Genomic DNA, 11,770 nt, shown 5'->3' with positions numbered 1-11,770 from the left:
CCTGATGCTTCTCTGGAGAGCCCAATACACCACAGAACTGAACACTTAAAAATGGCAAGATAGTAAATTTTATGTGTACTTTACACAAAAAATTTTGTAAATGCTTTAGAAACTTTGATGATACAAAGATATAGCTTAAAGACACTACTAGAAAAAAAGAAGCCAAACAAGAATTTTCCAAGAAAGGTGTTTCAGATGGTTCAAGATTTTTTATTGATAATGAATTCATATGAAACTGAATTTAAATTTATTTTATCTAAACTTCATTTTCCATTCTAAACAACTCTTATACTCAGTGATTATTAGCACCTTTGTTGTTTACGAACAGTGCAGCTCTAATACATAACACAGAGCCTTGCCGGTTATCCAGTGCCATGCTTCTGCACACACAACATGGACAATACTAAAAATACATGTATGCGCTTAGTAAACACAGCTATACAAGAGTAAGCGTAGGATTCTATTTATATAAAATTCTAGAAAATGCAAATGACAGTGCCCACCTGGGGATAGCAAGTTGCATAGGACTGGGAGAGAGAGAGTACAAGGGGCCGATGGAAACTATACATAGGGGTTATGGATTATTCATTATCATGGCTCTGGCAATGCTCCCATTGTGCATACATATATGAAAATATATCCTACACCTTCAATAAATGCAGTTTAACGTATGTCAATACCTCCATAAAGCTGTTAAGAAATAAAGATACCATATAAAATCTGGATCTCCTCTTCCTCCCGAAATATCACATCTGGCAAAGCTGTACTGACTCCATTGACACACTTCCCAATATCTTATTAACTCTGATTCTTTCTCAAAACAGAAGGAAATGCTGACAAATGAGGAAACTATGCTAAGCAAAATAAGCCAGTCACGAAAAGACAAATACCGTATGATTCCACTTACATGAGGTCTCCAGAGCAGTCAAATCCATAGAGACACAGTATAAAAACATAGCTGCCAGGTGTGGTGGGTGGCGGGTAGAAGCTTGTCTCGTGGGTCTAGTTTCAATTTTGCCAGATGAAAGGAATTCTGGAAATAGGTTGCACAAATGTGTGAAATTTTTAACACTACTAAGTGCACAGAGAGAGGGTAAGCTGTGCTAGGTGTGTACAACACACATGTAAAATAAAGAACTATATTACAGTGGTTCCCAGGGATAAATGAGAGCCGGTATTTGGCTGAAGTCTTTCCCCCTTTGCAATGTTCTCTGGTGTGAACTTTTTGGGGTCAAAAGAGGTTGGACTTTTAGATGAACAAACGCCCGTATTTGTTGCACAGATAAGATGTTCTTCCATTGTGAATTCTCTGAAGTGGAATGGGGCTGGAGTTGCACCTAAAGACCACACTGACTACACTCCAAGGTGTTCCTCCAGTGACTTCTTGATGTCTAATGAATGGCGAACTGCACCAAAACAATTTCCCACGTTCACTACCCAGCAAAACCTTGGATTGTGAGTAACTTGTTCTGCAACTATTGCTCAAGACTAGCAAATATTTCTCATGAATTTTAACTTGATAAATGAGCTACGTCTTGCAATACAAGTAGTAAGTGACGCCGAACATCCCATGATCACAACTGGGCCAGTGGTTCTTGAAATTCGCTTTGATATATGGGTGCTCCGGATTGCAAGCATGTTTCTGGAAGGAATTATACTCTCAAACCAAGGTTTTACTGTACTTCTAAGGTGCTTCTCCAGGGTAATGAGCTTAAAGTGGTACCTAAAAGATTCACCATATTCTCTGCATTTACAAGTTGCTTTACGAGTGTAATTCTCCACTAATGGGTTGGAGTTGTATCTAAAGCCTTCTCCACATTTATGGTGCTCATAGATCTGTCTTCATTGTGGATTTTCTGGTGATGAACGAGGTGGGACTTTCTAATGAAGGCCTTCTGACATTTGCCACACTCATACGGCCTTTCTCCAGTGTGGATTTTCTGATGCTCAACAAGTATATGCTTGTGGCTAAAGGCTTTCCCGCATTCGCTGCACTCATAAGGCCTCTCTCCAGTGTGATTTCTCCAGTGTTTAATAAGGTTGGAGTTGTACCGAAAGAACTTCCCACACACGCTGCACTCATAAGGCCTTTCTCCAGTGTGAACTCTCTTATGTCTAATGAGTCTGCAGTGGTACTTAAAGGATTTCCCACATTCGCTGCACTCATAAGGCCTTTCTCCAGTGTGATTTTGCCAATGTTTCATGAGTTTGGACTTGTACCTAAAGAATTCCCCACACAAGCTGCACTCATAAGGCCTTTCTCCAGTGTGAACTCTTTGATGTCTAATGAGCGTAGAGGTGTACCTAAAGAATTTCCCACATTCCCTGCACTCATAAGGCCTTTCTCCAGTGTGAACCCTCTGATGTTTAATGAGTGTGGAATTGTACCTAAAGAACTTGCCACATTCATTGCACTCATAAGGCTTTTCTGCAGTGTGAACTCTCTGATGCCTAATGAACGTGGAGCTGTACCTGAAAAATTTCCCACATTCGCTGCATTCATAAGGCCTTTCTCCAGTATGAACCCTCTCGTGTCGTATGAGTCTATAGTTGTACCTAAAGAATTTTCCACATTCTCTACATTCATAAGGCCTTTCTCCATTGTGAAGTTTCTGATGTTTCATGAAGTTGGCATTGTACTTAAAGAATTCCCCACATTTGCTACATTCATAAGGGCTTAATCCAGTGTGAACTCTCTGGTGACTAACGAGTGTGGAGTTATACCGAAAGAATTTCCCACATTCACTGCACTTAAAAGGCCTTTCTCCAGTGTGGATTTTCTGGTGCTGAACAAGGTGGAACTTTCTAATGAAGGCCATCCCACATTTGCTGCACTCGTAAGGTCTTACTCCAGTGTGGATTTTCTGGTGCTCACCAAGTACCTGTTTTTGCCTGAAGGCCTTCCCGCACTGAATACACTTGTAATCACTCTGTCCGCTTTCAAAGGCCTCCCCGCACTCGGGGTCCCTGTGTGGTTTCAATGCACGGCGAGGGGTCAGGTGCTGGGGCAGGCCTGTGCCGGCCGGAAAGTCCTTTCCGTCTTTGCAGCACGTGCAACTACTCTCTGCCACGTGAACACTGTCGTTCGTTGCAGAGGAAGGCCTCCCCTCCTCCCTTCTAGAAAACTGGTCTTCAATCCATTCCTTTTGGTTTGCCCCACAAATATATAGTTCCCGATCAGAGTACATTCCATCCTGCTCAGCCGAGGGCAACATGTCTTTCTCACACTGGGCCTCCTGGACGGAAGAGTCTGGCTTTGGAGTCCTGACCTGTGATGCCTCCTCGTCCTGTGCTCCATGCCAACAACCTGTAAGCAGAGAAATGCTGGTCAATCGCAGGCCGACTTTGGGACAAGACAGCCTCATCGGGAATTCGTGTCGGACACACCCACGAATGAAGCCATGGGACTGCTCAGGGGCCAAGGGGCCTCGAGACGGTGAGACGAAGGCCCGCTGTGCAGAGCTCAGCCTGGCCAGTGCCCACGATGGGACAGCCCTGACTCTGGGGAAGGACACAAGGGGGGTGGGGGGCTGTCTAAGTCCATGCGGGCTACTATGACAAAACACCACACACTGGGTGGCTTATTATAAACAATAGCGATTTATTTCTCGCAGTCCTGGAGGCTGGATCAGGGTGCCGGCATGGTGGGGTGAGGGTCCTCTTCCAGGCTGCCAACCTCTCACTGTGTCCTCACATAGCTCAAGGGGCTAAGGGGTCGGTGGGGTCTCTTCTACAAGGGCACTAACTCCACCCATGAGAGCTCTGCCCTCACGACCGGGGCGCCATCTCCTAACACCACCACGCTGGGCACGAGGTTTGCAACACAGGAATCAGTGGTGGGGGGTGAGAGCACAAACACTTAAAACACAGCAGGTGGTGTGTAGGGAGGGGAGGCAGGGATTCAGGTCACTCCTGGGCAAAGGGCTATGTCTGCTGGTGACTGGTGAGCACTGTGTAGGAAACGGTAGACAGACTAGAAATACCTACCTAACCACAACAGAGACACTGTAATTCGAAACTATTTAAGGATACACACAGACCTCACAATATCCTACGTACAGTCGGATGTTGGAGAGCCTGTGAAGGCAGTGATGAGACAGAATTAGAGGTGAAGGCTAACAGGTGTTGGATTGTGGCAGAAAGGGGATCAGAATTCAGAGTAGAAGTGAAAATGGGAAAGAAAAGGTAGAAATGAGGTCTGGTGGGGCGCCTGGTTGGCTCAGTTGGCTAAGTGTTCAACTTCAGTTCAGTTCATGATTTTGCACTTCATGGGTTTGAGCCAGTGTTGGGCTCTATGCTGACAGCTCAGAGCCTGGACCCTGCTTCGGATTCTGTGCCTCCCCCTCTCCCTGCCCTGCTCGCACTCTGTTTCTCTCTCTCTCAAAAATAAATAAATGTTAAAAAAAGAAAAGAAAAGAAAAGAAATGAAGTCTGGCCTGTCCTGACACCAAACGATGGTGGACAAAGGACAGATTCCCAGCTCTGACACACATCTTTCCCCGGCCCCATGGCACCAGGGCCACGTGCTTTTGAGTGCCTCTTGCCACTGATGTAGTAATGCCGGCCTATTAGGTACCCAGGGTCCTCCCCATGGCTCAAGGTGAGCACTGATGTGGCACCTGAAACAGGCCAGGCCTCAGTGAAAGAAAGGAAAAGGAATGGCCAGCACATGACCAGAGCAACTCAACACAGGACATCTGACATCTTAAAATTCCAAGAACTTCACAGGAGACACTGTAGAAACAACCCAGCGTGCCCTCAAATTAGTAACTAGGTTGGTGCCTGCCATTCCTGGCACAGGCAGGAGGACCCAAGAAATGTCAGCAGGAGGAAGGGGGAAAGCCTGGGGCACTGCGGTTCCAAGCATCTAGACTAAGTGACCACATCAGGGACAAGCCAGGCCTGAGGGATCTCTCAGACAAACGTGAACATCTCTGACTTCTGAGCCCTGGGACCTGCTGGGGAGGAGCGGGTGCAGGGCGCACAGCCCAGTCCTGCCAGGAGACCAGGAGAGGAAGAAGGACCCTTGGTCTTGCGGGAAGCACAGAGCTACCCCTGGGGAAAAGGGGCAGAACAGAGCCCAGCCCAAGACGCGGGGCTCAGTGTGAGGGCCTTACCTAGGGAGGACAGAAGCGCCAAGTTCTCCATCATCACAGCACGGTACAGGAGTCTCTGAGCTCCATCAAGGAGGCCCCACTCTTCCTGGGAGAAGTGTATGGCCACGTCCTCAAAGACCACGCGGCTCTGCCAGAATTGGATCGGTTTGGCTCATGAACAGCTTCTTATGTTGACTGTGTCCTTGTCCTGAGAATTCTGTATTTATCTATTGGCCATCCACTAGTTACAGGGCTAAACTGACGGTCAAATCCGTTTGGATCTCCTCTGATACCCAGAGCCCACACTCTGAGCCACCTCCTTCACTGACTCACACAAGTCAACACCACCCCTGCCCCCCGCCCTCAATCAACCAGGGCCAGGTACCAGACAACCAGGGCCATCTCTTCTACCCCAGATACACTAAAATTATACAGAATAGCCATCCCTAAGCTTTTCGCCCTACCCTTCCTGCATTTCTCCCACAAAGTCAAATAAACTCTGCTAAAATGATTCCCTTTGCTGGTGGTTATGCCTCCTAACCAAATCTGATGCTCCCGTGTGGCCCTGTGTTACGGTGTGCTCCCACCTCCTCGACAAATAGAATAAAAAACCTTTCAGCGTCATCGGTCTCCACATCATCGCTCGCCCGCTTCCGTGAACTGAAATCCCGTGAGTGCCATTCCTGATACACTTCTCTCCCCTGGACCTTCGGTCCTCCCCCACACACATCCATCCCTGCTCACCCTCCTCCCCGACTTCCCAACGTCGAAGACCCAACGTCGAGAGCGCCTGCTCTCGTTACCACTGATCGCCGTGTTCAGAGCACAGCATGAAGGGAGGAAGACCCCACGGAGCCTGTGGGCTCAGCGATGTGGGCCTCTCCCCATCTCCCGCTGGCCAGTTTCCCTGGGGTTCCCTGGGTCTGACTCTCCAGTGAACTCGGACTCGTCCCTTTCCCTTAAGCACCTGGAGCTATCCACACTCCTCTTTACCTGCACATCGCTCCTGGGACTCCTCTCCCTCCCGACGCTGACCCCTCCACAGACACCCCCCCAGACATCCCGGGCCCACGCTGGCATTTCCTTCACTTCCCCGGAGGCCATTCTGCACATGGAACCCAGGCAGTGCATGGAGATGCATCCAGGATCCAATTCAGGCCCGGTTCTGCCCCTGAACACAGGGAGTCCCCAGGTCCCCCAGCGCCAGGCCAGCCTCCAGCCTTGCTTTAAAGGTCCCCCTGCCAGGCCCTGCTTCTTGCTTCATCCTCAGCCACCCTGCCCACGTGAGGACCTCACATACCTTCAGCCCCTGCACCTTCTCTATTCCACCCACTGCCCCATAACCAACTGTCCCATAAGTAATCAGAACCTCCCTGTCTCCTTTGAAGGCCAGGGACACTCATGTCGCACCCACACACCCATCCACGTTAGGTCTGGCAGCTCTTCAAGCTGATCCACCGCCCCCTTAACATCTAGCTCATGTGCACGCCGGTCTCAGAAGACTTTCTCGCTCCTACCCCACCATCTCTCCCTCTCTGTTCTGTCTCTGTCTCTCACCCACACTCCCACACAGACACTCCGATTCCTCAGCTTTAGGGGGCCTGGAACCCCACCCAGGTGCCCAATCAAGGAACCCCGTACTCAGGCCACACCCTTTGTCCCATCCCTGCCCCCCTAATGGCATCGCCCCCACGACCTAGCAATGCTACCTCCCGGAGCTGGTCCACAGCTCCTCCGAGCCCACACCCAGCCCCCACACTGCGGCTGCCTCCAACCTGAATCTATCCCCGGAGCTCCAGACCTCCGTGTCAAAGTGCCCACGTGACCCCTCCCCTTGGGGCCCCTGGAATATCTGAGACTAGAGAAAAATGAAGTCTTCACATTCCACGTGGAAAGTCCTCATACAGCTGACTTCCTCCATTTTAGTTGAAGCACCCATCCTTGCAAACAAGGCCAAAAACCCGGGCACCCCAACCCTTCCCTCTATCCCACCTCCTCATCTCCCCGAGTCTCTCCATCACAAAATATGAGCAGCCCTGATTCAAAATACGCCCAGAAACCAGCGACTCCTCCACTTCCACAGCCACCGCTCCCGTGTAGCCACAGCACTCACCCACACTGTCGCCCGGGGCCTCCCTACCTTCACCCACACCCCCTCCCCCCTGTGTTTTCCACTCCGCAAAGGGAGCCTGTTAAAACTGGGGTCACACCACCTTCCTCTTCTGTTTCAAACCTTCCCTGCTTCCCACCAACCTCAGACTGGAGACCCCAAACCCCTGCTGTCACTGAAGGTCTGGTACCCGTGCACCCCTACCTACCCCCAACCTGGCGTCCCATTCTTACCAGGTATGAGAGACCTGTAGTTTCCCCAACATCCCAGCTAAGTCGCACCTACAGGCATGTGAACATTCTGAATCCTGCGGCCAGGATTCCCTGCCACGTCTTACCACATCACTTGTTAGAAACGGGAACCCCTCCACATACAATCTAATACCAAATGTAGGATCCCGGGCCTGAGGGAAGCACATGGTCCTCAGGCTCAAGAGAGCGAGGACAGAAGGCTCCTGTGACAGGCCACTGCCACTCCCTGGGGGCATATACACAGCATGCCAAAACTATCTGGGTGACAATCGGGATGGCTGAAAGGTGCGACACCCTCCACTCACCTGCACGGGGTCCATAAGCATTTCTGCCACCGCCACGGGACCCTATGGGAAGGAGACAGGAGACCATGAAAAATGGGTAACCGTGGAAGGATCTTATGAACTGAGCTGGACCACCAGCTGTGCCCTGCCCTGGAGCAAAGTGATCTCAGCCTCATGGTCTAAGTTCAGCTCCTCAAAAAACAGGTTGCCTCTTATGGATGGGGTAACTGAGCATCCATGGGAAACCCTGAGCATCCCTGAGCCTAAGGGGGAAAAGGGCTTATGGGGATAAGAATGCTTTCAACCTCATTGGGTTCATATTGGTACCGAAACGTCAGGAGTACATACTATGTAACAGATCTTACTGTCCATAGAATCCAGTTTTGTGGATTTTCAGGGCAAATGAAGTGCTAGGATTTTGAAATTTAAGGTCTTTATGTTTACTGCTTTTTATGATTTCAGGAAATGTACATCAAACTTTATATTGTAAACAGATTAAAATTAATCTCAAATAAATTACAAAGTGTTTGCATAAGTTTAACTTGTTAAATAGGTTCATTTCTAATTATCTACCCATGTATACATATTTAGAAGAATTTTTTTAATGTTTTATTTAGAGACAGAGAGAGTGAGCAGGGGAGGGGAGGAGAGAGAGTGAGACACAATCCAAAGCAGGCTGCAGGGTCCGAGCTGGCCCGACAGGGTGCTGGAACTTACAAACCGCGAGATCATGATGTGAGCCGAAGTTGGATGCTTAACCGACTGAGCCACCCAAGTGCCCCATACATATTTAGAAGAATATTAATTAGTGCTTAAGTCACCAAAATTTTTTTTTTAATTTTTTTTCAACGTTTTTTATTTATTTTTGGGACAGAGAGAGACAGAGCATGAACGGGGGAGGGGCAGAGAGAGAGGGAGACACAGAATCGGAAACAGGCTCCAGGCTCCGAGCCATCAGCCCAGAGCCGGATGCGGGGCTCGAACTCACGGACCGCGAGATCGTGACCTGGCTGAAGTCGGACGCTTAACCGACTGCGCCACCCAGCCGCCCCACAACAACAAATTTTTTATACATTCTTACGTTGGCCAGCTGTAGGAAAAGGCTGGGTACGCAGACAAGCTGCTGGTCCACACAGCGACAAGAACTGCTGCTACTTAATCCTCAGAAGGGGGCTTGTTGGAGGCCCTGGACCGGACAGCGGCTCATCCCACTGGCCCTGAGGGGTAGGGGTGACAAGCATGCCCTGTGTGGGACCTCGCCACTCCATCAGCCTGGAGGACATTTCCCTTGCTCCACAGAGAGTGGTCCTGAGGGTCGGCTGAGCCCACAGGTGTAGAGTACACACACTGCCCCACCGAAGGGCAGTTCCTCACCCCACCAAGGCCTCCCTTCCTAGAGATGCAGAAGGATCTCTCCTACAGCAAATCTCTTTTCCGGAGGAAGCATCAGGGATGCCAACGCCTGCTTCCCATGCCCTACCCGCCAACTCTCAGCCCTCAACTCCCTCATCATCTGAAATCATTTTAAGACTCCCTCCTTGGTCGGGTCCTCAGGCCAGGCTCTGGAGCAGTGCACACCCTCCACACCTCGGACAGCTCCAGCCCAGCTCCCTTCCCCGTCCTCCAGACTCTCACTTCTACAGACCCACGTCATGTCTCCACCCTCAGATATCTCAGCATCAACATGTCCAAACCGAACTCATCATCTCCCCGAAACCTGCCCGCTGGGCTCGCTTCCCCACCTCCGTTCTCTCAGACGTTCAGGCAAGGAAGCCCTGACCTGGTCCTTCACTCCCCACTTGTGCTCACAGCTACAGGCGACGCAGCAGGAAACCCCGTCGGCTCTGTTGCCCGACTCTGCAGAATCTCCTCGCATCTCCCTCCACGGCCACCGCCCTGGCCCAACCTCCACCATGACTGCCCGGGGTGGTTCCTCAGCAGCCTCCCCGTCCCGCTCGCCCCTATCCTAAGCTATCTCTGGGCGCGCACCTCCCACCCCCGCCCTGGACCCCTGACCCCGGAAGATCCCAGCCGCGCACGCCGCCCCTGCAGGCGACACTCGGCCCCGACCCCTGGGCCCCCGGCCCCGACTCAGGAGCCCCTGCGGGCCCTCCTACGCCCCACCGCAGGGGCGGGACCGGGACCCCGAACCAGGACGCCCTCTGCTCCCGCCCCGGGGGCCTGACTGCGGGGAGCCGAGCGGGCGGGGAGAGGAGGGGCGGGGCGGGCGGCCGAGGGCGCGGGGGTCGCAGCACCCACCTGCGCCGGCTTCACCGGCGCGGCCTCGGCCTCCGACCAGTGGGAAGAGCGGGGCGGGACGCGGCGGGCGACCGGGCGGGGGCGAGGGCGCCTCGCAGCCGCCTCAGCGATGAGGACAGCGACTCTCTCCGCGCTCTCCCACTCCGTCACCTCTGCGCCAACCAACCGCCTGAGAAGCCCTGAACCCGTGAAACCGAGACCAACTAAAACGACACGGAGAGTGGGCGCCGGAAGTCTCGCCCCCCACCCAGTGCGCACGCATGCCAACGTCACCCTCTCGTGTCTTCATTGGCTCAGCCGCCGCCGACGCGCACCGCAGACTTATGGGTAATGTGGTTATCCGCCGCCACCACCAACTCCCACCGCGCAGACTAACGCCCTCCTCCCTGCTAGCGGACGAAGTGCCGGAGGCTAGTGGGGGGCGCTGGGAAATGGAGTTCCGCTGCTCCGAAGGAGGGGCGGGGGGGAAGGTGTCTTCGCCTGCTTTTAAAGGGGACGGACCCAGATTTCTCGGCGCACAGTCCAGCAGTCACAGAAAGGTTAGGGACCTGATACTTCATATGCTACGATGCAAGGGAGGTTCCCAAAAGCTACAATGCAAAGGGACACACCACATCAGGACAACGGGTCCACTCAGCGCTGCCAACTACCTCGTCGCTTTTCAAATACAGGCTGAATCTCTGGAGTCTGTTTTAATGAGCCTTGTATTTGTCCCAGGACAAGAAAGAAAAGGCTTCGGACAGAGCCATGGAGGGGAAGGTGGGGGCAGCATGATGGGGCAGCGCCCAGGTGGGGAGAAAGGGCCAAGCTCTGCCTCGGTTTCCTGAAAAAACCTCTTTCCTGCCTGTGCAGTCAGTCACTGATTGTGTTTGAACCCAGTGAGTAACACAGTTCTTCAAATACTACTGCTTCTGAGACATTTTTCAATTTCAAATTAAGAATCTGAAATCTGGAAAGAATAGTAACTTAATACACGCCATCTTCTGCTAGGACAGTGTGGCCCCTTCCGTAAGTCGAGGCACCCGTAAGAAAGGAGCAGCCTGTCCTACAAAGGTGATGGATCCACTCTCCTGTCCTTGCTGAGAAGTGATTCTCATTTCACCTGAAATTCTACCACTGGTGTCCTTACAGGACGTCGAAATCATCTGTGAAAAACACTTGTGAAACGGAAATTACTGAAAGGTATTAATAATGATCAGTTATTCAAAGAGAGTAGCAGAAATACAGCTGAGGAGACATAACTTGTTCACATTAAAAAAAAAAAAAAAAAAAAAAGGAAAATTGAGATCTTAAGGAAGTTTGCCAGAACGTGAAATCTGAAAAGCCAGAGAATGAAGCTACGCTTATGGCTCTGCTTGAATCTGGCCACACTCAGGTTTTTGTCTTTTTTATACTTGAAAACGAGGCTATTAACTATTAACTGCTTGGAGAGAGAGAGAGACACACTATTTTGAAAGGCTGACCTAGATGGTGAAAATGAACAGGGAAACTGTGCTGTGGGGGGTGTATTTACGTATCTGAGATGCACAGTATGCACCCACTGGGTTTCAGGCTCTCCAGTAGGTGCACGGGACACATCGGGGAGAGAGCTGCCAGCCGCTCTCTGTATCCCAACTGTTCTGTTTTTCTCCATTTGTCCCTTTAGCGTTCATCTGAAGGCCAAACTAACAAAGGTGTGTACTCCTCTCTTCCTAGTCAGTTTTACAGGCTTGCAGAGCTCCTATTACAAACAGCTCAAGAACCAGCCCTAATGTGTGTTTCTGCTTCCTG

At 51.2% G+C, this 11,770-nt stretch overlaps 2 protein-coding genes across 4 annotated transcripts; both read right to left on the bottom strand.

Annotated features, from left to right (window-relative positions):
* Positions 1-189: 189 nt before the first annotated feature.
* On the bottom strand, positions 190-10,139 carry LOC112850958 (zinc finger protein 548-like). 3 transcript variants are annotated; one of them, XM_086690856.1, is made up of 6 exons: positions 10,001-10,139; positions 8,823-8,958; positions 7,763-7,804; positions 5,118-5,244; positions 2,876-3,307; positions 190-1,033 (listed from the first exon to the last, which is right to left on the bottom strand). In XM_086690856.1, the coding sequence occupies exons 3-6, from the start codon at positions 7,781-7,783 to the stop codon at positions 873-875; spliced, it is 741 nt and encodes a 246-aa protein (XP_086546982.1). In that variant the 5' UTR covers positions 7,784-7,804; positions 8,823-8,958; positions 10,001-10,139; the 3' UTR covers positions 190-872. The 3 variants fall into 3 exon arrangements, with proteins under 3 accessions (XP_086546982.1, XP_086546984.1, XP_086546983.1); XM_086690858.1 differs by having other exon boundaries at positions 2,883-3,307; XM_086690857.1 differs by lacking the exon at positions 8,823-8,958 and having other exon boundaries at positions 10,001-10,119.
* Positions 1,619-2,869, bottom strand: LOC147573891 (uncharacterized). Its single transcript, XM_086690855.1, has one exon. It carries the CDS (start codon positions 2,817-2,819, stop codon positions 1,782-1,784), a length of 1,038 nt encoding a protein of 345 aa, XP_086546981.1. The 5' UTR covers positions 2,820-2,869; the 3' UTR covers positions 1,619-1,781.
* Positions 10,140-11,770: the final 1,631 nt, after the last annotated feature.

The sequence above is a fragment of the Puma concolor genome, chromosome E2 (assembly GCF_028749965.1).
Source record: "Puma concolor isolate L17-30 chromosome E2, mPumCon1.1.hap2, whole genome shotgun sequence".
NCBI classification, from domain to species: domain Eukaryota; kingdom Metazoa; phylum Chordata; class Mammalia; order Carnivora; family Felidae; genus Puma; species Puma concolor.
The sequence above is the reverse complement of the archived record's forward strand: the minus strand, read 5'-3'. Positions and strand labels throughout refer to the sequence as shown.